The 25714-nt window shown below is 39.1% G+C and overlaps 1 protein-coding gene across 1 annotated transcript in view; it reads right to left on the bottom strand.

Moving 5' to 3' along the window:
• KIF26B (kinesin family member 26B) overlaps positions 1-25714 on the bottom strand; it is a gene marked incomplete at its 5' end in the record, with an annotated part of 298247 nt that overhangs the window by 162373 nt on the left and 110160 nt on the right. Inside the window, one exon of the mRNA XM_026846220.1 lies at positions 19016-19182. Coding sequence (XP_026702021.1) covers positions 19016-19182 — 167 coding nt within the window. The remainder of the gene's footprint in view (positions 1-19015; positions 19183-25714) is intronic.

Genomic DNA, 25714 nt, shown 5'->3' with positions numbered 1-25714 from the left:
AGGATACCAGACTCTAGTCCTCACACAGCTCCTCTGCTGATTCGCCTGACCGCCAAGCCAGGTAGTTCTGCCTAACCCAGAAGTTTACCTCTCCAGCTGTCTCAGCCCTCGTGCTGGCATCCAGACCAGGGGCCTGGCAAGAGCACTCTGTGTTCCTTCACTTCTTCCTGAGAAACCAGGGCATAGGGAGGAGATGGTACCAGCCAGGTCTCATGGACACAAGTATGACTTACCAGGTGCTGCAGCATCGACTTTGAACCAACAGACTGAAGGAAGAGAAAAATAATTTTTCCTTTCACAGAGAAATTCTAAATAACATTATCCTCACTGTTGTCCAGAATAAAATTCCAGCTCAAGGTGGGGCACTGCCTAAAGATGTAAATGCAAGTGCCAGAAGTCAGCAGCCTCTCCAAAACAGGGAAGAGGATAACTGAGGGTGAACAGGGATGTTCTGTGAGCACTGTACCACTTTGCATTTATTTTCCTGTGCTTGCCAGGCCAGAAGATTTTTGGTAAAACTAGGCAGATCCAGCTAGCCAAGAGAGACTCGCTGAGCAAGTTACATAATCTTCTATTCTGATACCCATACTAAGGAGGAAAGTCTGAAGTCAATTTATAGACAAGTATGTGTTTGCATGCTCCAGCATCATCTTCGTGTCTTCAACTATGTGGGTGTGGAGGGAATTTGCTGTTTGCAAACAGACACATAAAAAGAGGAAATGCTCAACTTAAAAACCATAATTAGCACTTGCTGCTGTTTTTCTGTGGCTTGTGTGCAAAATGAATTGTGCCTGGGCTGAATTTCCTGACTCTTCTGTATTTCCCCTTTCACTAGTAGCTGAAGCAGTAAGAAAACTAGGGCAGTACTAGTTAGTTGCCAGTGCAGTAAAGTTTATGGAGATGAATGTCACTCCCATATTCATTTCTTCTCACCCTCCATAGTGGGAGTCAAAGTAGTCTGACATTATACTAGTTCCAGTGTAAAAATAAAGAATGCTGAACAAACTGAGCAGTCCAAAATCACAGTTCAGGCAGGTCTAATTATTGGCTTGCTTCTCACATGCTACAGACACAGGATTGGGATGAGCTCTGAGAATCTGATGATTGGGATGTGCTCTGAGAATCTGATAGACGCTTACAGTCAGGTAATTTTTGCATGCAATGCAGCAATTCCTCTGCTGTATTAATCAGAGCCTCAGCCAAATTTCTCTGCAAATCACTGAGGGATAAATCTTTTTTCAGGCTGCTCTGTGATTTTGCCGCTCCTTTTCAGCTCCATGCCAGACGCAGCTCTGGGCTTTCACCTTCTAACCCTAAACCTAGGCCTTGGCTAAGCTTTAGCTCCCCCCTGCTGAAGTCTACATGAACAAGCTCACAGGGGAGAAACTTTTTCACGGCTTGCACTGTTATTTTGCACCCCCTTTGCAGCCTCACACACACTGCAGGTTCAGGGCTTCACCCTTCTCCTAACCCCAGCCCCAACTCTAGATCTGTCAGAGCCCTGAGGGCACCCACAGGCCTTATGGGTCCTTGGAGTTCTCCCACCTGCCCCAGCCCAGGAGCCCACGTCAGCTCCCGGCGACATCAGTCCTTGTCCCAGTGGTGCCACAGCATGGTCAGTCTCCAGCTCTCCACAGCCCTGTCCCGCCATGGGCCCCACTGAGCTGGTACCACATTCCAGCTTGGCCTCCGCCTGTTCCCAGGGAGGAGCCCAATACACAGGTGGGTGGGACAGGCCCTGTCTGCCCGCCCGTTCCCTGCCCTCCCACCATGGGGAGCCCCCCAGCCCTGCAGCACCTGACAAGACCTCGGCATTGGCTGAGCCTTCATCCCCCTTTGCCCACAGCAGCAGCCCATATGAGAAAGCTCTCCAAGGAGACATCCTTTTGCAGCCTACATAATCATCTGGTGCCCAAACTGGCACAATCTGCGATGATGGCTTTTTCCATGAAACATCAATATTTAATAGTTCATGAGTATGTGAAACAGAGGCTCAGGCTGTCAATGCTGTTTGACTCTCAGCCAAAGACTGTGCAAAGCAAATATGAATGAACCACCATGGGTGTTCCACAGTATCACCTATATTCACTACGAGAAGAGCAGAGAAACCATTAGCTACAGAAACTACTACATCTAAAATCTGGAATCACACATTTTCTTATTAAATGTATAATCAGTTCAGCCCCTCCTGACTATGTATTGCTCAGGTAAAAGCAATGGAAAATATAGTCAGCATCAGAGACTAAAATCTGAATCTTAAAGTTCAGATTTTGAGCATGTCCTTAGGACCAGTCCCAGCAAAAGCTGAATTTCACAATAGTCAGATTTCCTATACAAGCAGTTTATATTTATAGAACAGTATCTCACCAAAGGCGTACCTCCATGATCTTCTCGCCAATGAGACAACGATCTTTTTCTCCACTGAGATGATCACCCAGGTTGGTCAGGGGTTGGAGCATGTAAGGTATGAGATGCTGAGACAACTGGATTTACTTAGCCTTGAGTAGGTGAAGGGGACTGCTTAGTGCTGTCTACAACTGACAAGAGGGTTTAGAGAAGATGGGGCCAGACTCATTCTTGGAGATGCATAGGGACAGAAGGAGAGGCAAAAGACAGAAACTGCAACACGGGAAATTCAAATTATAAATAAATAAATTATTTTCCTACCATGCGCATGGCCAACCACTGGAACCAGGACTCAGAAGTTACAGATACTCCATCCAAAGATATTCAGAGCTCCATGAGACACAGCCCTGAGCAACCTGATGTAACTGGATCTACTCTGAGCAGGAAGTTGAACTAGATGACCTCCAGGTGTTTCTTCCAATCTGAACCATTCTGTGATTTTACAAGCATTAGCTTTTAAGAGGCATGCAAAATACTACTGCAGCATATTTGAGTATAAGGCTTTAAACATTTGGGGTTTTGACAAATACAAAACCAGCAAGGGATAAAACCAGATTCTGCTGTAAATTAAAGAGGAATTTTGTTTCCATGAACATCTGGGATGTGTGTGCAAATTGCCATACTGCTAAACAAAGAACTGGCATGAAGAGAAAGAAAAGGATCTGTTTTCATTTAGGATATTGTCCCTTGGAGCTAACGTATTGTATAATGTGTTTGGAGTTTAAGTGTAGTTATTTGTTAGGAATTAAATATAAACATAATTTTCAAAATTCAAGAATAGTCCTTTTTGGCAGAACTAGAGACAAATTTGAATCAGAACACAGCTATAAAATCTGCCTCCTGGAAACACTGAAAAAGTTGTAATCACTTCACAGGTACAATTTCAGAAGTTGCCTAGATGTGCAGAAATCCAGATTCCAGTGGTAGTCACTGTTACTTAAGCTCATAAGCACTTCAATATTTTCTGAAAATGGGACCTAGGCTCCTGAACCATTCCCATCTCGGTGCTCTTGGAAACGTGGTGTCTTCAGCAATTTTGAATTTTTTATTCTAGGAATATATGGTTCATGTCTTCACAACATACTTGTTATTTTTATGCAAATTATACCTGAAACTTTAAGTCTGAGCATACTCTTCAGATTCAGGTGTAAACTTCAGCCTAGATCCATGCCATCCTTAAGCATGGCAATTTATTAGCAACCCTATTAATGGGAAAGTCAAAACCTCAGGTTAAGTACCTAATTTCTATACACAGAATATAGCAAGATTGAGACACTTGGCTCAACATCACCTCAGCTTGGCATGCTGCAAACATATAAACCGACCCATAGGAAGTGCTGAAGACAGACATTTCTGAAATAACATCTCTTTCCTAGACCACAGCACTTTTGTAGCAATTTCTTTCTGGGTGTAGTCACCAAGTCACACATAATGACTGGCACCTCTTTTTTATTTTACATGTGGCTGCTGAAGGAAGACAGTTGTGGCTACAGCACCTCCCCAGCCTTGCTTTGCTTGCTCACTCTCACTTGCTACCAGTGGCCCTGTGGATCCCACACTCCTCCCTGCACAGTGGAGCATTCTCAGCTGACATTATCAGAGTGAGGATCTAGTCTCTCCTCGCATATTATTTCAAGACATTCCTTTGGGTTGCATGTGCTGCCATTTTTTACTCTTTTTGTGTTCAGGGATGCCTAGAACCCAGTTCTCCAGTTTCCTGGAGAAATGGACTAACCTCTAGGTTACTGTACAAAAGTCAGGCATATTCACACAGTACAATGGTGGTTCCCTGAGGCACAAAGGATATCTGCTATCAGTATCACCTCTTCTGTATATATATGTCCATAAGCAAGTGTCCTGGCATGAAGGTAAGCTTCATTCAAGCACAGACTTAAATGCATTTCAGCTTTGACTCTTAATGTGATTGAGCCCATATCCCACCATAAGAGAAGTAAAATTTTTACACGCCCTCTCTATTTGCTCTATCATACTACTTGTTAAGCAAAAACAATGTGCTGAGCATAATATAAACCAAAAAAACCCACTGTGTCTGTGCCTACATTCAAGGCAACCTGAAGATTTTGTTTTCTGTGATACCAGATGTCAATAATGTGTAACAAACTCTTACATGATGTAATATAATTTCACATAAAATAACAATAACTTCTTACACACAAATCCTGTTTATAGACAGGATAAGGCATTAGAATGACAAATGTGAAGAGCCAGAAATAACTGAGACAAATTTTGTTTTCCTTTCTTATTCACAGTTACTAAATCTAATGTGATTATTCAAAAAACGCCCTTTACATTTCCTGCTCAAATTTGCTGACAATTAGTTTACCAATCCCATTGTTTGAACACTCCATGAAGGATATAGCCTCTGTGAAAAGCCACCGACTCCTCTTGCCTTAGGTATGCCTTGCTTACCTTCTCTGACTGATTAATCCTATTGACTCAGGTGTTGCTAGCTTATCAGTCCACTCTTCACAGGTGAACAAAGGAAATTTTATGCAAGGGCTGATTCTATTGCTTATGTTAATCAAACTTTACTGATACAGATTTTGCCTCCTCCCTGACATCTTTCCAGCTTGCAGACAATAACATTATGTATTGCACGCTTGTCTGAAGTATTTATCTGTGTTGTAGAGCTTCTCTGCAGCAGACAGCATGTCGGTGCCTGTGGATTCTCTGAATTCCCAGAGATGGGAACCAGATGCTACCATAACTATGCATACAAAAAATAGTCTCTCCCTATAAAAAAAACCCTTGAAGGACTTTATTCAGACTTTATGAGCCATCAAGTGGAACAGCTGGGATTTTTGGGGTTTGACTTTTTTTTTTTTTTTCACTGGTTTCATCAATTCAGTAATTTTAAAGCACAGACATTTGCCCCAAAGCCTTTGCCTTCAGATGGAATATGTTTTTTATTTCAGCTTTGGCTGCTAGATTCTTGTCTTAATTTATATGTCAAAATATTAGAATGTTCTTTTCTCACTGATACGATTTTTACTGATCTACTTGTGTCAGCAATGAATGCCCATCACCTTTGCTGACTGACATACTCAACCCAAGAGGCAAAGAAAGAAGTAAAGCACTTAGAACTTTAGGAAGGCTTTTCCTTTTTAAATGATCTATATTGATGTACTTTCTGAAACAGACAAGAAATGGATGGAATCTCAAAAGAACAGGAAAACAATGCACCAGTAAAGCAGATGTGTGCCCAGAGAAGCTATGAAAAAAACAAAGATTCACACATCTAGTTGCATTAAAAGGCAAAAATTAAAATTCTAGATAGTGGCAGTTTAACAAACAAACCACCCAAAACACACCTCTGAAGTTCATCTACAAAAACCCACATCAATTAAAAGGCTTACATGTTAAATCACTCCTAACTAAATTAAGAAGATAAAGAGTTTACTCCTTTATGGCATTTTTTTCTTGTGCTTTGTTACAGCATTGCTGTCTGACAGAGGAGCAGAAATACTATTCCTTGCTGCTGCACCTTTACACACGACCATGTCTTCCCAGATTGTTAAATGAGACTATAATGACACTCTAACGTAACTTCCTGCATAGCAAAAGCAATGGATCTTCCCTACATTAAAACCCTAAAGCCCCCTAAACTGTGGTTAAGTACAGCCTTTTTTGTTCAAATATCAATTTTAATTTAGAAACCAGACAGTAAAAGAGAACTCTCTGCTACTCTTGTTCATTTCAGCAGATCATTCCCCTTTTCCTAAACACGCACAATTCATTACAATTCTGAATTTGTCTAGATTCAGCTTCCTGCCATTACATCTTGACATGCTTTTGTCTGCTAGACTGGAGTCCTCTAGTATCACGTTCCTGTTCCCTCCACACTGTCAACACATCTCTGTCTAAATCTGTTTGATAAACTAAAGTCAAGCTGTTGGAAGGCATGTTTTAATCATCTTAGTGTCTCTTCTCTGAGGTTTGTCCATTTTTTCACCATCCTTCTTGACTGTGGAAATCGGAACCAAACAGTGTTCCAGCAGTGACTATATCTATTCCTAATGAAGAGTTAAAGTAACTTCCCCTTTTCTCTTCATGTGTTCTTATTCTTACAGATATTCAAGAGTTACATTAGCTCTCCTGGACACTGTGTCTCACTGTGTGCTCATATACAACTAATTAACCATGACACACAGATTCTTTCCAGGAAGCACTTCTCAGTACATAGGCCCCTATTCTGCAAGCACGGTTTAGATTCTTTACTATTGGATTTATGATATTACATTTGACATCAATGTAACACCTATTGTTGGCCCAGATGACTAAGCAATCTGTTGCTAACAACCTTCCCAACACCATCTGAAAGGTTTAAAAATATATTTATATTGTTGCCTTGGAACAGTTAGTTCCCTATGGCATTCTGTACCTCTACAGACTCCCAACAGCAGAGTCATTTAACATAATACATAATTTCACCTAGTTTAGTCTCTTTAATGCATTCCCAATTTGTTTCATGTTGCTGTAAAGGATTAATCAAGAATTCACAGGGTATTAACACAAATAGTTCAGTGAAATCTGCATAGATTGTACTGTATCAGTTGTACTTTTTTAACTAAACATGTAATCACCTCAGGAAAAACATTTCAAGCCAGTATGACCAACACCTGTTTTCCACAATCCTAAACCATTGACAATATTTTAGTGTCTTAAAAAAAACACACACAGAAATAAAACAAAAACAAAACAAAACAAAAACCACAAAGAACAAAAACCACTTATCCCAGCACAGGTATTTTCCTGTTTGCTCTGATTTGTCATGTCCAGTATTGTTCCTGGAGACCAGTATTGTTCCACTAAACCCTTAAATAGTGGCATATTAACTCACTGGTGCTCCCAGAATTTCTGGACTTAGTGAAATACTACTATTTCATTTCAAAGTTTTATTTTGTTTTCCTTCCTTCTTTTCCCATTCCCATGCATAGCTTGATTCAGAAGATATATGAATTCCTCATTCCTATCAGTTGTCAACATTATTTCATGAGTTCCATAATACAAAATCTTTCTCTTTAACTTGTGGCATTGCAGGATTATTTTTCTCAGTTTTCATTAAGCAAGTTCACTTCTGACCTTCATGGATGCAGAGAGGAAAGAAAACCAAAACAACACAACAAAAAAAAAAAGAACCAAGAACCTGAATATGTAAAACCTAAAGATTCTTACAACTCAAAGATCTAAGACATTATCTTACTTATCTTTTGCTTTATCTCATGATGGTTTGTGTCTCACTTGTGACAGGTAATAGCTGGGGCTGAGAGAAATGCCAGCTTTGGAACACACACCCTATTGTGTGGTGTCCTATGGAGAGAGCCAAAATAAATCAGAAGAAGCAAGGTTCAAACAGGAAGTCTAAGGCTAATTAACTGACCTGAACTAAAGGCCATGGGACCCTTGGAAATCTCTGAACAGTGTCATCTTGCACATTTTAGAAATACATAGTTGGACATAACTCAGATGTTTTTCACCTTACACAACTAGTCAGATATTTCCACAACATCACATAACTGAATTAAGTAGTTCTGTCTTAATCAAAGATTTATAATGCTGTGCAAGGGGACAAACATAGTAGATTAATAGAGCTGGAAAAGAAATAGCTATTGCAATGAGAAAGTTTAGTGTCACATTAATTTGTTTCTCTTACAGTAATAAAAAACAAAAGCAGAAATAGGCACCTTTTAACTTTAATACAGTGTTAATATGGTCCATCCTGAACAGGTTCATAATTCTGCTTGCTTACAGATGGCTTGAACAAGAGGCATAGTGCTGTCCAATTTCTATGTATTTTTTTCTTTCTAATAAAAGGATGTCTGATTTCTCCCTGTATTTGCATACAAAGAGATACTCAGAAAAGAAATAGAAATAGCAGAGTGGATTGAGAGCAGCCTTGTGGAGAGGGACTTGGGAGTAGTAGGGAGTGGAAAACTGACTATGACCCAGAAATCTGTGCTCACAGCCCAGAAAGCCAACTGTGTCCTGGGCTGCACTAGGAGAAGTGTGGGCAGCAGGTCAAGGGAGGGGATGTTCCCCCTCTACTCTGTCCTTGTGAGACCCCACCTTCAGTGCTGTGTCCAGCTCTGGGGGCCCTAGCATAACGAGGACATGGACCTGCTCAAGCAGGTCCAGAGGAGGCCACAAAGATGATGAGGGAGCTGGAGCACCTCCCCTGTGAAGACAGGCTGAGAGAGTTGGGGTTGTTCAGCCAGGAAAAGAGAAGGCTCCCGGGAAACCCTATAGCAGCCTCCCAGTACTTAAAGGGGGCTACAGGGAAGGTGGGGAGGGACTCTTTACCAGGGAGTGTAGTGATAGGACAAGGGGTAATGGTTTTAAGCTGACAGAGATTTATATTAGATATAAGGAAGAAATTCTTTACTGTGAGGGTGGTGAGGCACTGGAAGGGGTTGCCCAGAGAGGCTGTGGCTGCCCCCTCCCTGGCAGTGTTCAGGCCAGGCTGGACGGGGCTTTGAGCAACCTGGTCTGGTGGAAGGTGTCCCTGCCCATGGTAGGGGGGTTGGAACTAGACAATATTTAAAGGACCCTTCCAACCCAAAACATTCTGTGCAATAATTTCTGCTAATATTGTCTTTTCTGTCTTTGCCTACATTTCCACAATTTTCACTTATTCAGCATTCTTTCTTAGATTCAAATAGATTATTGCTAGAGTAACTAGCTTGGTTTCTTTCTCTTATGACTTGGGACAATAAAACCAAAGAGTTCCTCATTAGTTATCAACAGTAGGTTTTAGTTTGATTATTTAAAGAAATGAGGATGACTAATATACAATCTACATGAAAATCTCTGACTATGCCCTAAAAGGACATTTTAATCCAGTGACCAATTTTAACCAGAAGAATAGAGATGTTAAAGAAATTGTCTCTATTTCCCCTGGAAATAGACAGCTGAATAGAAGAGGCAAACCCTGTCAACACTTTGACTGAAGAAATTGTTGCCAATTCTTTATTAAACAGCAGAAAGTACACTTGAGGAAAAAGCCCCTAGAATTTATCAGTCATAAGAAAACCTCTAAAGCTATACCCCAAAGTCATGAAATCTCAAGAAATGTATTCACAAGTAAAATTGTCTCTGTTAGATACAATGTTCCTGTAATTACTTATTTCCTAAACGTGCACATCAATTTCTTGTTTTATCCTTTAACAGGTCTGTCTCCTGAAAGGCAACTAGTAGTGTCAAATCAAGATGTATAGTAGAAAGCTCTGGAGCCCGTCCTGCATGCAATGTATGCATGTCATCTGAATTTGAGATACTCAGAAGACACTAACCCAATAGTTTGAATGAAACATGGCAATGAACAGCAGCCTGTAAGAGGGACATTATGTTCAATCTACAGCTGAGCAAAGATGTGAGGTTCAAAGTCTCTGTTTGCTACAGTCCACCTAGTCATGTATATAGGTGTACTGTGGTCTTACCATATTTTACAACCATATCACAGAGATGCATATATATAAGCCCAACTGGCAGTTGTCTACCAAATGTTAAATTATTTGGAAATAAACAAATACTTCAACATTTCAACCTGTTTTCTTGTTGGAGTTTTTATTCTATGAGCAAGGAAAACTAAAATGGTCTGTATTCACTGGTAACTGTAAGGAAAAGCCATTCAGCGGCTGAGTAGATTGCTCTCAAGGTTAAGAAAACACTGACTGGCAGTGGACAACTCTACAGACAGAGTAAATCACAGCTGGAATTTCAAGACGGCTGGTGCAGCACTGTTACAAGAAGTACTGTTACAGGAAAGTAGTAATCAGAATAAAAAGTTTGCCACAGAACTTCCAGGTGTTTAGGAAAAAGTCTTGTTACTATGGATTTATTACCTCTTTCCATGAAGGGTTAGTTTGATGGTATTAGAGGGGAAAAAACAACTGGTGGTGCATATAATTTCCTGCTATAGACAGTGCAACTACATCAATTCATCTTTCTCTCTCCACAAGCCAAGATAAAGACACTATAAATCAGAACTCTTATGTCAAGGTTTAAGGGAAGCAAGAAATATGCAAAACAGTAAATCAACATGAGGTTGCCTATACTATACTTGACAGTCACAACTATACTAGAAGTCAGAAGATTAATGCTGACCATTTTTATTTCCACTGCCCTAAGAGTAAAAGGCAAGATTAAACACCAGGAGTCTGTGGTAGCAGGTGCTGAGGGATTACCGCATATGCTGCTAGCAATTTTTCTCAATGTACATGTCAGATGCATGGAAATGCAGTGTCAAGGGAAAGAAATAGCCTCAGTTTCTTTTAAGTTTTCCTAAATCAGCAGGGAGCAGGTGTTCATATAGCAAGTACTCTGGCACCCCAAAAATCACTCTTAGAAATTAGAGGGCCAAACCTATCCTTAGCCTCCCCCTTTGTGATCTATTGAAATCAGGAGGAAATCACAGGATGTGGCAAGAAGTTACCTCTGTTTTAGTATGGAAAGCAGCAGAGTTCAGCTTCCATACAGCTAAGTACTTTTGTACTGAATGCTTGAAATCATCTAGGAAAATTAGGAAAACAAATCCATGAAAAGTTGCCTCCTTCCTTAGCAAGCCACTAAAATAATCAGTGTTTCAGTTCTATATCATCAGCATCCAATACTCTTCCAAGTAATGCAAAGCATTTATCAGTACACTACATCTAAGACATGAGAGTGACAGCAAGAATGGGGCCAGCACAGTCACTTACAGGTCTAAAGCTTCTTATCTGTAACAGCAGCAATCAGCGAGGTACAAATAGAGAAAGCAAACTTTAAGTTAAGGTAACATCTCAGAAACCTCAGACAAAGGCCACTGCTAACTAATGAAGACAGGAGGTGTCTTGGTTATCTCCTTCTGCCTCGACAGAGGCTACATAACACAGAACTTCTACAAAGCATTTACAATGCATAAAGTAGATTAAGTAGGTGTTTGCATTACTGACCCTTTTCATTGTAATATAATCAGTTATTGACTCTAGGATCTGAGAGAGATGGACAGTGTTTGCCCACTAGCTAATGGAGACCCTGGTTACCACAAATTTTCATGGAGTTATACATGAGAAAATAAGCAGACAGAAAAAAGGAGAGAAAAGCACATATAATGTATTGTATTCCCAGATAATTTTTTTTTTTACTTAAAAGTTGAACACAGCTGAACATATAAAAATTAATAGGACAAATGAATTCTAGACACAAGTTCACATACTTGTATGTACAAAAAAAAGTTAAACTGAAAAATTATGCAAAGCACTCACATAATTACAGAAACAAAAACCTGTAAACAAACAACACAGATTCTTACAGGAATCAGAAAAATTCTAAGAATCTGATTTTCAGGCAATATATATTAGAAACAATTAATATAATGAATTATATTGGGAGATGACAGCCATTTTAAAATAACCTCTTCAGCAGAAAAACTTTCATACTATGTGTCCTTTGCTTTACAGAACCAGATATTCATAAAATGGAATTGGGGAGTAAATCACAGAGAAACATCATAATAGCTCAAAACTTTCCAAAGAAAAAGGGAGGAAAGGGGAGCTTTACTTAGAAAATTATCAAGATTTCTCAAGACTGTGAAAGACTAGTTACACAACAAACTCCAAATCTTAATATCTTTCAATAACGACATTATTCAGTGATTACCATTATCATCAATACAAAACTTACCATATGTGGGGCAAGTGCAGATCAGGAAACACTCACCTTGTGCAGTGCACAGAAGCAGGTGTAACATATTCCAATACAGACATAAAATCAAAGTAACATACCTTTTGTGATTGGAATTTTAATTTCTCTGCTCAATGGTCAGTAAATTGCTCCTGGATACTAATCTTTTACTTCAGATTGTTCTAAATAATCATTTTTAAAACATGCGTAGTCCAGAAAACTGTATTTGTTAACTTAAGGTAAATGCCCCATACATCTGAAGTGAATTACTTTGATATTAGGAACATGAGGAGGATTTACATCCTTTTTATCATTTACGTGCTTGGAGGCTAAGCAGATGGCACACCCCTGCAACTATAGTATTCCACGATAATCTAAGGGTAATTTTAGCTTGTTTCTTTTTATAGCTCCATGGACTACTCCCAAAATTCTGTTAAAAAAAAAAATAAAAAATCAAGGTCCATTATGTGTATTTCAAGCTGTGAATGAAAGCTACTAATCTGCAGCCAACATATAGTGGATCTAATTGGCATGAAGGTTCAAATTATTTCTGTTTACAGGCCAATGCCAGATTAAACATATCACAGCTAGATTTCCAACACAGGTCTAAAAGTGCATACATTTTCTTGAGTTTTTGTTTAAATAACAGTAGCACGCAAGTATCAGAAGATTCAGGCACTGGTTTCAGACATGTACCCGATACACATTCTGTTAGAAATGGACCTAGTCTGCAGTCTTGTTGATAATTGGGGTTTTTTACAATCAAAAGATATGAACTGATCCAAACAAAAGTTCCATAAGGAATGTGTCAGCTTTGAAAAAGAGCCACCACTGGAAATTGTTTGGAACCCAAGATAGAACTACCACGCAAAATTAAAGATCATTCAAATACCTTTGCTTTCCCTCATCCAGATGTGTCACTTAAATCCTTATTTTTTTAGGGTGCTTCAGATCATTGCCTCCACTACTAGGCACTTGCTATTCTTGCATGTAGTTCACACAGTCTTTCCTGCCAGAACATTTTACTTTTGAACCACACAAAAAGAGTATTCTTTATGTCCCAACTGCCAGCCTTCTTCGGATTCAGGGAAGTCAAGATTCCCTTTTGATTGGCATTTACTTTATACACATGAAATAACACCAATAACAGGAAGGAGAAATGGCTTGCTAGTTAGGGCTCTCACAGCAATGGGGAGCACAGAAAAGCAGTGACTATGAACATAAATCTTCTACATTTCCGATGAATATCGACCAAGTATGAAAAATCAGCCCCTGAAGTTGTACATTCAGACCTAGGTGCCACTTTTAAATACTTGTTTTACAGTCTTTCAGGCTGAGATCCTTGTGATTGAAATTTCCCCTACTAGTTGGCCCCAAGATAGGCTTTGAAGGTAGAATTATTTGTGAAAATGATTTACAGATGTTTTAAAAATTGCTGCCAGCATTCCTACTGAAAGACAGTCTATAGATCTTTTAACATTCGTCTTTTTACATATTTCATATGCAGTATATGACGAGGATGAGGGAAAAGAGTAGAAATTCTGATCAGAGTTGTTAATAAACAGTTATTCAAAATGTCTGAGGGACTGACCACAATTTAACCGTTAAATTTAGTTTGTTCAGCTACTGAAAGAAAATCCTGTTAGGTTCAGCATAGTTTATATGGCAAGAAATCAAAATACATTTTCACTTAAGACTCAGAAAATAATTTTCTCTTAGGAATGTTGAGGTCACCATTATTTGACATTGAGGACTTCTCAAGCAGTGCCTAAACCAGTGAACCTCTGCATGGCTTGCAAGAACAGTTGGGTCCACCACTCTTCAGCATGAAGAAACTTATCTGAACCATCTGTACTTCAGACCATTTAAAAATATTCAAAACTTCAACAGAACTTCTTTCAGAAAGGCACAGAACATGGGACAAGTAGGTTTTGCCACCTGACAATATTCAGGGGCTCTTTCCTGAGCATCAATGCCCTGGGTGTGCTTGCACAGCCAGCTGTGTATCTGCACAAGTTACAAGAGTATCAAGAGGAGATTCCTGACCTGGATCACATCTGCTAGCATAACACTTCAGCTACACCAGGTACAACCAGACTACCGACACAAATCAAATGTTTCTCCTGTGGAGATTCCAAGCCAAAGCTGGGCTCTGTGGTCCAGGAATACCCACTCCAGCCCATTTCCCTCCTCTACTAGCTGCTACCTCTGTTTCTTACCTGGTTTGCTGCACGTGTTCTGACAAACCCTCTGTTGCAATGCCAGAAAAAGTTCATTTTTGTGAACTTCCCTCAGACCTCTGAAAAATTCAAGCCAGGACCTTAAAATGGTATGATTAATTTAAAACAATACACAGTCTTTAATGAGAAGTCCTGGTGTTCCTGGATTCTAAACCTCTGGGCTTTAAAAATTTTCCCTATAAGCAGAAAGACTGCACAGACTCGATCCTTATTTTCAGTTTCAACAAAAGTCACATAACATTGCACCTATAATGAAAAACAGCAAACATCAAAATTACGTGATAAGCTGATAGTTTATCATGTGTGTGCAAAAAACAGTAAGCCATGAGATTCTGGGGTCTCTGGAGCAATAAGTCATCAAAACAGCACAGCAGCTTTAACAAGAGGGTCCCACAAGTAGTGTCCTCATATAAGCTTTGCAGTTCATGCAATATGTACCAGAATTTTTAAAAATACTCAAAAAGGATTCTCAGGAGCGGAAGGGAAATTTGTGGAGCATTCAGCAGCATTTTGACCACAACGTTCTCAATACCCCTCAGCAGCAAGGCACTGCCTCACCTCCTCTTCCCCCAGTTGCCAAACCACACAGAGACAGGGAATGAGTATAGGAGGGGTCACCAGAAGTTTTTCCAAGAATGAAGGTAACTGTAACTACAGTTTATCCCATGATGAGTAGCTGCATGTCAGTTATACATGAAGCTAAGGCTTTCTAGTCTCATTTTGTCTCAGATTAAGAAGTATTTTTAAAATCCAGACATTTCTGCATTTGAAAAACATGCCTTGCTACATCTACAACAGTAGCCTTGTGTGGCCTCGCTTAGTGTTTAAACTGTATAGAGACACAGAAAATGATCCCTAGAACAGACTTTTCAGGCTACTCTCAAGATTATCTACATTCCCATTAGGTTCAATTAATTCAAGTATGACTATATCAGATTTCAGACTGAGGCGGGCTTTTATTCAAGACACACTGTTACACTTCCTGACCAGCAACAGGAAACAACTTTCAGACTACCATTAAAAAATATCTCCTTCTCAAAAATTTTTACCTTTTTTGAGGTCCAAAATGAAATGGGCTTTTATGTTTCTCCATTGGCCTGATACAATAAAATTTTCCTCCCCAAGAAAGAAAGCAACCTTACTGTGACAGACCAAACAAGGAACAGTACCAAGATCTCAAGAACCTCTAGGTGCTGTAAGGACAACTGAAGGCCTCTGGTCCAGTTTTGTCTTTTAGTTTCTGCACCATGCTATCATCCTTTGAGAGACTATTGAAACCCTACAGCCCAGTCACAACAAAGAAGTTTTACTCAGAAGGGCAGGTTTATTTACAGAGAGTCAGACCAAAGCTGAAGACAGAATCACAGAAGCTTTCTCCATGTAGAAACCAGCATAGGTAGGAACAAAGTTCAGTACAATGTCTCTTGACGTGCTAGAACGTCACAGAGACACCAGTGAGACAAGCGACAGAAAATCCTTTGTTCAGTTCTTGGGCAGCATCAGCACCAACATATACTTCTCCCTTAACTGGAGGTGGCACACTCCTACATTGTGCTTGGAGGACACAAAGCAGAAGGCCAGTACACCTTAGACTGCAATGGCCCAAAAATGCAGTGCTTCTTATCACAAAGATCCAAACTGAAGGCAAAAGTTAACTCATGTAAAAATACTAAAATGCTGTGTGATTGATTCTTTTTGTGTAAAGAATCTTACCACTATTTCACATTCACTAAATGAATTATTTTCATCTTTCATCACAGATGTGTACTAGTAAGAAGCAAGATGATGCTAAATTAGCATGGATTGGAGGATCCGAGACAAAAATGAGTGATATCCCTGAACAACAGAAAGGCAAATTTGGTGCTTGTCATTAAAAGTGCAATCAGTTGAATTCAGTTTCTGTTTCAGAATCACCACTAGAAATTCATTATTCATACCTGTATCATCTAATATTCATAAGCCTACCAGCAGAGCACTTTGGACAGTTTTCAATGTTTGTTCCTTTAAAACATTCACATACTGTTGCATGGGAATCCTGACATACCATAAATACTCTTGCAGTGATATCCTGATAAACGACAATTCACAGAAGTTGCAGCCCTTTTAGCTGGCTTGGAAACCTGTCAGCTATAGATCACAAAAAGTAAGAGTCCATTATTGAGACAAGTGATAAGTCTCCTGGCTTTTCAAAAGAAAGTCACTGTGGTGGCCTTCAGACACTTCTCCATGACTCAGTGCCAGCTGTAGTCCAGTCAAGTGAGTATCACTGTTGGACTAGTAGTGTCTGAGAACAGAAAAATTATGAACTCACAGTATTCCACTCCTGATATTTCTCAAGTAATTACAACCAAAATTTCCCTCTGATGCCTTGACATCTCCTCCATACTATAGCATTTTAGTTAATTGAGGTTTTTTTCCTGATGATGGATGGCTTTTATATCTGAGCATCATCTGAGGTTTGCTTTGCTTGTTAGGGAACTTAAGAGTAAAATACTGTGGGATGTTATTTAAATTTCAAAATAATATTTTTTGCTTTTCTGCTTCAGCTTCACATTAGCAAAATTCCCTGTCTGGGTAATAATTTCTTACTTACTGACCATGAAAACATAGTATGTGACATACATTCAAACAAACCCAGGCGTAGTTGGTAGTCACTACTCCATGTGCCACTTACATTCAGAAAAGGCAAAAGTTTAGAATTCACATACCTGGTATGAATGGCTGTTTCATACTGTAAACAGTGCACCATGTTAATGAGCTTGACAACCACTGCTTTCTACTTCATATTTTATAATACACAGTTATTTATGCTTGTTACCCCAACTTTACAAAAATGCAAATAGACACATAAAGTGCAAAACAGAAAATAATGAGATCCACATTCTGAAAAGAAGTTGTGGATTTTCTTGTTAGGAGGTCAAGCAGCAACAAAATGCTTGAACTGTCAGCAGATGATATAACGAAGTCCAGAACAAAACTGATTTATATCAGTGATATTAATCTAATTATGCAATACCCCAAACTAAACTAGACATTTCTGTCTTGCTAAGTATAGTTTAAAAACAGAGTCTAAACATGAGATCTCTGCTGGGACAAGCATACCCAGTATTCACACCACCAGCTAGAAACTAACAGTTATATTTAAAATGCTGTGATTTACACTAGGAGTTTTGAGTAAATTTAATTAGTTTCCTACATTTCAGCAGAGTATATGAAGAGCAAATGAATTCTCCCAGCATAAAACAGTGAAACAATTAAGAACAAATGAGTTAAGCCATCTTCATAAATCAGTTCAGGCTAAAATATGTGCTAATCCCAATCTGCATTCCAGTTAGATATTACCTTATAAGTACATTCAGCGATTTTAATTTAAACTGCCTGCAGTTAAAGAGAAAGGGGCAGCAAATGGAGAGCACTGGCATCATCCACATCTGCTATTGCAGCATCACATCTGTAAAGAAAAAATGGCAGAGCTGCCCCAAACAATGTTCACTGGGTCTTCTAAAATGCTACTCTTAACCCTTTTACATGATTCACTTGTTGTGTGACACCGAACATATGCAGTCCTCATGTTTGTGAGGAAAGATAGGAGAGGAAAATCTTCTTTCCAGATTTACAGTGACTTTGTAAGTTTTCCATTTACCTTAAGAATAAAATAGAATCATGAGGAATTACTAACAGTTGGCTCTCTAAAGGGTAGTAAATTAATCTGAATATGCCTGAGGCATTCACTCAAAAGTTCACTCCATGTTTTGAAATTCAGATCTCTCACTAGATTGGATTGGATTGGAAGTGCTGTAAAAATAGTTTATTCTCTTGTTATTTCATTACTTCCACAACTCTTCCCAAGTTAATCTTCTAGTTATTGAAAAGCATTAAAAAACAAGGATTATTTCAATTTCTTCAGTTACATAAGGATTCAACTGGGCTAAAAAGATTATGTTCTGCAAAGAGCATATTTCTGCACAGAAAAATATTTGTTGTTGATAGCGGATATTTCACTTATTAGCTGCCAAGCCCTTTTAAGAAACAATTTTATTAACAATTTATGATATCCATGAGATTTTTAAATGAAACTTTCTCTCATTGAGATTTTTTGAAACATTGGCTGAATATTCAACAGAAAGGGTGTACTGAGGCTGCGTTTAACCCTCAGGTCAATTCAAGAGCATGACAGGGACAGAAACTGAAATCAGAAACGTTGACTTTTCAGTCTGAAAGTGGAAATCTTAATAATTTCCCTAGACGGAAGTAAAATTCAATAACAAAGACTGAATGTTGCCCACCAAACAGAAATATCCATCTCGTTAGGTCTATAATTAATTGCCTATCTCAGAAAATTACTTGAATAGGCCCTTCTCATTCAGGGATACACCCCTCTAAAAACATCACCAAAACAAGTATTATTCTGAGAGCACAATCACATTTTAAACCAAATCAAGAATTAAAGAGATATTTTACAGAAGAATGTATAAGCATCATCCCCATTTTACAGACGACTGCATACAGGCAGATTAAATAACATTTTCATGGTAATTCCCGCAAGTTTGTAACAGTATCTGTATCTATAGCCATGTTTTGACATGTGTGCTGTAGCCTGTCAGCCTCACTTCTTCACTACAGAATCATCATCTCCTTTGAATGAAATTATGTTTCCAGAGAAGGAAAAACTGAGAAATCTCTCTTACCTGGCAAAAAATGATGCTGCCACAGAGGTGCCTGTGGATACTTCATTGGCAACATACGTGCTCTGGGAAGCAGGGAAGCTGTACAAGGAAGGTTTATCTGCATTGTAGCGGTTCAATGCTGCTTCAGTCAGGGCCTCTCGACTAGTCTCTGTCATAAGCTGAGATATCTGAGGACAGAAAAAAACAAGTGTCATCAGCTAAAGCTCACTAGCTGACCCCTCCTCATCCAGAAGTGCCTCTGGGTTGCAGATGGAGTAAGACAGGCATTTCATTCACTACATCTTTGTGGCTCCATGAACAAGTTAATATTGCTTCTGTCATGCTAATCTACAGTACTTTGGCTCATCTCTAACCCTGTCTGCATCAAAACTAATGGGATAAATTCATCCCATCACTACAAATGTCAATAATGTCTATGGCTTTCCATCCATATGGAAAAGAAAGAGTAAACCATAATCCTCGCTCTGTTTTACTTCAGGGTACAAGACACACACCTTAGATATGTGTAAGATATTTATATTTTACTTCAGGGAACAAAAAAATATACAATTGTTTGCCTTTGTAAAACAACACAGCGCTAGTGCATTGAGTATTTTTGTTGACCTTTCTCCAGAAAAGCCAGCACACAACATACAAAGGAGTCCCTTGGGATCTTAGACTATTTATCATCTCTCTGGAAAACTGGGATCATTACCAATCACTTCCATTGGCATTCTTAAAAGGTTTTAAACATCCCATGATTTCATTCTTCTGATGGCCCATTTAACATTTTTTCTCCTGTTAGGAAGCCACATCTCAGCCTTTCCTTGTCTGAGAAAAGAAAGAGTTCAAACAGATGTGACCCAGCTCTCCTCAAATTACCTGACAGATCTTTATTGACTTCAGAGTAAGCTGGGTCAGCCCTATTGAAGCATACCCTCAAAACTTTGATTTCAGGTTCTTGACTATTACATCTGCATGAATTTACCACGGTGTGATGTCATCTATTGTACTACATGCAATTACTAATAGCTTCCTTTTGCTCCTTCCTTCATTTCAACCACAAATAGCTTTTGTTCACCAATGCGTGTCACAAAATCGCAACATATGCCTAAAAAGAACCCTCCCAAATTACTGCTAGCAATCATCCAAGGCATAGCTTCCTTCACCCTGCAGAAGGTTTGCAAGAACCAGTTTCTCACGTGTTCACTTTCAGTTCTCATGCCTATCATTATCACCACAATAACAGAACACCTTTGTGAGGCACATCAAGAAAAGTACTTGAGACCATCATGTAGTTCTTTTTTGCTTAGGTTTATTTTATTTCAGCCATTAAACACTTCAATTAAAGGCAAAGTTGAAGAACTGTGATTTGTACTTGGGAGGGAAAGAGACATGTGGTATGGCAGCATTTTTTAGACCAACTATCAAGCCACCTCTGCTTCTTTTATAGAGAATTGTTACCCATTCTACTATGGCTAAGATAATCTAAGAGTTTATCCTTATTTTACATATTTTTAGGCCAATCAACTGTAATCCTTCAAGAACAGGAATGCTAAACTTGCCACTATTTTATGAGGAACCAGTAAAATTGCTGAAAGAGCCCCTATCATATTAGTCACACATCAAGCCCTTCTAATTTACTGATTCACTACACTGAATGAGCACTGCTCTCAGAAGGCTACAGCTGAAATCCTGGACTTAAATCATCTCAGACTACTGTTAAAACACAGGAATTTAGGCTGTCTGCCAGGATACCTCCCTTCATTTCCAGCATGCAGGCAAACAGACATTTGTTCTTCAGTGTTCTGCTAACCTATGTATGTCCACTTGGGGCATCCAATACATTTGAATTCGCTAAAAAATAAGTCCTCAAATTTTCCATAGTTTTTGACCTATCCCCTCAAATTATTCTGAAAACAGTTTCATCACCTACCATGTTGAGAACTGCTAAACAGACAGATTTAAAAAGCTCTCCCTTCAGAGCAGAGTACACAATATAAACCTAACCTCATCTTAGGCCATCCAATTCATATATGGAAATCAGGGATGGATCATCATTAATCCATTGTTGTTTCTGACAGTGTCACCAGGAAGTGCCACTCACTTCCATGACAACCTGACAGCAGTTAAGAAGTTGAGTTGACCTATCTCAACTGCAATCTCGATCGCAATCATAATCTCCCCATCTTCTGCCAAATAAAGATTTGCAGCTCCAAATATGAATTTCCACAGCCAGTGCAGCACATTTCTATTGGTGTCAAAAGATTCCCTGAAGTTACAAGATGGTGAAAGCTTGAGAGAGGCATTTCAGTCAACTGCAAAAGAGGAAAGGATTTGTGTGTGTTGGTGTTTGGGACACCCAGAAACCATCCATCATGACATGGGCATAAACGTAGTAACTAAATGGTTTCTGTGATTATAGAAGACTTTCAGGTGATCCATGTCAATATCCACAAGTCCCATTAATGTGAACAGCACAGAGCAAACAGAGCAATAAAATTCCTCAAACTGATTGTGGACATTGCCTGAAAGGTATTACTGTTAAGCTTCCTCAAAAGCTGATTAGATACTTGGTTCATGAGGTTTTGAATAACTAGTTCTGAAATACGAGCACTCCAAAAAAATCAGTCACTTCCTAAAGAAAGATGAGATTCTTTTAGAAAGCTTTAAATATAAACCATTCCCCCTCACCTATGCACACAGAGAGAAATAGGTATTAGTCAGCAAATGGAATGTTAATGCTTTTGAATAAATGAGGATGAAGGTCTTATAAAGCCTGTATATAGGTCACATTTTCTTACAGTAAAATGCAAAGGAACTGAAGAAGCGGCTGGAAATCAAATATATTTACAAATTCTGCATTTGTGGAGTACCACACTATACACAGTACAGAGAGAGGAGAGATAATACCCATTTTAGGAACTGCATATCCTATGGACAGATGCAGAATGGGGTTGTTTCTATATAAATGTAGGCTTTTCAGTAGTATTGCTATTTTGTGGTGTGTCCTACACAAGAGTCCAATTACTACAGGGATGGTCAGCTGCTCATACTGCAAGCTGCAAAACATCTGTATGGTACTGACCACCAGAGCTGACTGGAGAGGCAGCAGCTCTGCTTCCTCTTCATTCACACAGCTTGCTTTCTTGCAGGGAACAGGAAGCTACTGTTGACATCGATATTCATGTATTATTTATGAAAAGCAGCATTCCAGTGTAAACAGCCACGTTGGAAAGCCCTCCAAGAGGGTTGCCCCGGTTGGACACTCACGATAGGGCATGTTGGGCTTGTTAAGCATCCTCTTGATCCTGAGGGTCCAGCACCACCACCTGGTTTCCTTACCTATGCTGGCACACTTCCTGGACAAAAATCCGTTTCTCAGTGGGAACTCTCTCAGAACTAAACTCCCAAATGCACATACTGCCTGTCCTTGCGCTCCATTGATTTACTGCTTGCCTCAGCAAGGACACTTCTTATTTGACAATGCATTACAAGGACTCCATGGGAATATACTTTATTTTACCTAACACAAGACATAGACAAATTAAGACAAAATAAGAACTGGCTTAAGCTGCAGTCCAGGATCTCCTAATTTAGGAATGGTTTCCAGTTTTAGCACTTGCTTACTTTGCCAGTGTGGGACTTTTCAACAGTGAAATGTCTCCAGAAGCAATGAAAGCTGAAATATTTCCCTGAATTTCAAACATTCTACTACTCTTTCCTGGGAAGCCTTCAACACCACTTGATATTACACAGGTAAAAGCCCACAGAAGTACCTTATGATGCTGCAACACTTAAAACCTCAAGCAGAACATAAAATTTTGCTTGAACAAGTCCCGCAAGTCACTCTGTTGCTATCTTTTCCTTATATCAAAGCAAGAACCAGATAACAAGCTGGACCTTGGTATTTAATTATGCAATTATGCCTTTGGCCATGCAGCCAGTGGAGATGAAGTGCAAAGACAGTGCTATGCCAAATTCTGGGCCAGGTTGAGAACCCCTCTTGTGCCCAGTACTTATCAAAGTATTGTTTATACTGCACAAATTTGTACATCTGGGTTAATCCACAGGCTGAGTACCTCACTAGACACATGCCCACAATATTTGACTAATAAATCCTCATTTACTCCCAGAGTTCAATACATATACATAAAGTAGTGGGCAGAAAGAAGTTCACATAATTCCACATGCCCACAATATTTGACTAATAAATCTTCATTTATTCCCAGAGTTCAATACATATACAAAAAGTAGTGGGCAGAAAGAAGTTCAGATAATTCATATATCCAGAGATTACTGATTTAGAGACAGTTTTACTGCATTTCTTTCTTTTGCCTCATAGATTGGAGAGTGTAGAAATAATTTAAACTATCATACCAAACTGAAGAGTGGGCTTTGGAGGTAATCTTACCATCTCATTTATTCTCTCCTCCAGTCACAGTATCAAATTATCCCCTTCTCCTCTGACATTGCTCGCTGAAGTTCATACATACACAAACTTGAGTAAATGCACCCAGGATATAGCAAGCATGTAAGGAAAAATACTCATAGAACAGGCATTTCTAAAGCTCTTAGAGACTGTCTTTTTTTCCCCCATCCCAGTTCAAAAGACATAGATAAAATTACACTTTGAACATTAACAAACTCAGGTTCTTTTTTTTTTTTATGCCCTTTTTTTCCTCCCCAATAACATATGCCTGGCAAGTACAGTTCATGTAAACCTGTATCTTCAGTGTCACTGTCTCTCTCATTAGATATTGTTTCTGGATTTAAGGGGGAAAAGAAGAATTGGTTCCTCAATTCCATTTCCATTCTCTTCTATGAGTACCCACACAACACATACATGAGGTTTAAGATTGGTTAATAGGATATATTTCAAGAAATTCCTTCATTGAATTGTTGGCAGCACATCACTGCCTGGATAAGCCACAGAAAGACAAAGCATGGAACAACGCAACCTTTCATGCCTCAATAAAAACCTTTTAAGTGCACATGGAACAAGACAGATGTCCCTCCCAAGGCCCCATTTTTTTCTCCTGTCTCATAAAAGCAAGGCATCCATTAACCTCCTCTTTCACTGCTTTCTGACAGTATACAGCAAGAGCTGGAGATAAGTCATGATTTCAGTTCTCTACTTCATAGGAAAAAGATGGCTCTGCAACTAAACCACAGGTGTCAGCCAAGTTAGATTCTTTTCCTATTCCAATTAAGTCACTCTGTGCATCAGACTTGCCACCATAGAGTACGAGGTTATATTTACATAAGGGCTTTTTACAGCCAAGCTCACTGATGTTTCTAAAGCTCCTAACTGAAATAACTGTACAAATGGAAGTTAGCATTTATGAAAGATGTGAAACATACTTTGCTCTGGAGGTAGTGAAGCATTCAGGAGCATCCTCAAAATCTAGTTAAAGTCAGTGACTGACAAATGAACTGGATGCATAGAAATGTATCCATGACTGAAGCCAAATTCAAGATACAAATCTGTGTTCAAATTCACTATGAAGCAGTCCTCAGTGTCCAGAAATCCTAATCTCAGGAGAGAAGCTCACTAGCAAGAAGAAACTTAACATAGAAAGCTCTCTTTCATAAACACACACACACTCATGAATTACTTCTTTGGCAATCCAGTCTTGATTCAGAGCAGCACTGAATTTTCCACCCAATAAATACTGATGAAATTACTTCCTGACTTATTTTAGACAACAAATGTCTACATTAACCAATGAAAAGGTTCTTCTTAAAGACCTCCCTTTAAAAGATGAGTTGAGGGAAGCTCTAAGGGATACCTCTCTTAAAGCTTTAACACACTAATAACATCATAAATTCTTATAAACCTGCTTGGAATACAAGCTTAGCAGCTTAATTTCAAGTTTTCCATTACGCACAATCAGGTGTTCCGGGTCTTCTAAAATATTAATCTCTACCTTCAGTCCAAGTCCTTTTGGCTCATCATAGTTTATTCTCAGTCATAACAAGATAAAAGTTATTCTTCCTGTTTGGCTCAAGGAGCCTGGTTTCTGGTCTATGGGAGTGATGAAACAAACACTGGGAGAGGCATCTCACAGTCCATCATTCACATGTGTCTTTCTTCTGACACATGTATAGAATACCAAATCTTTCCCAGGAAATAAGCAAGCTCATTTTTCCTGAGCTTGACCTACTCCTATCAATTCTTACAGGTTGAGGCAAGAACTCTAACTTACAAATTAATCTTGAAAACTAACAGAATTCTTCCACTTTCTTTAGTGTATAAAAGATCATTGTTAGATGTGACAGTGTGGTGAATTGCAGAACAAGATAAAAATCTTAAGTCTACAGAAAGCCACCAGCTTCCCAGCCACTACAGATTTCAGCGGAATTACAGTAACTTGCCTATAGAAAGCAGCATCAGAAAACAAATGGAGCAAGACCTGACACTTCTTCAGTCTCTTCAGCAGAAGGGAGGTTAACAAAGGAAATATTGGAGTTCTACTTCACGCAGAGAAGGCATCTCTCAATAATGGAATGTATCAATAAGTAGTAGGCCCTCTTCCTATAATTTGGCTATTTTATCTGAGCCCCTCTGGAAGTACTCACTTCATCCCTTTTGCCTGACATGGAAGTCCTGCATTAAGTTCTGTGCAGTAACAAAAAAGTGTAGCATAAATTTATGTGTGGTTGCATTGAAAGGACAAGGTGACAGCTGGGATCCACTGGGCTTAGTGCTCCCCCCCC

The sequence above is a fragment of the Athene cunicularia genome (assembly GCF_003259725.1).
Source record: "Athene cunicularia isolate RWA chromosome 3 unlocalized genomic scaffold, athCun1 chr3_part1, whole genome shotgun sequence".
Lineage (NCBI taxonomy): Eukaryota > Metazoa > Chordata > Aves > Strigiformes > Strigidae > Athene > Athene cunicularia.
This window is presented reverse-complemented; position numbering and strand designations above follow the sequence as displayed.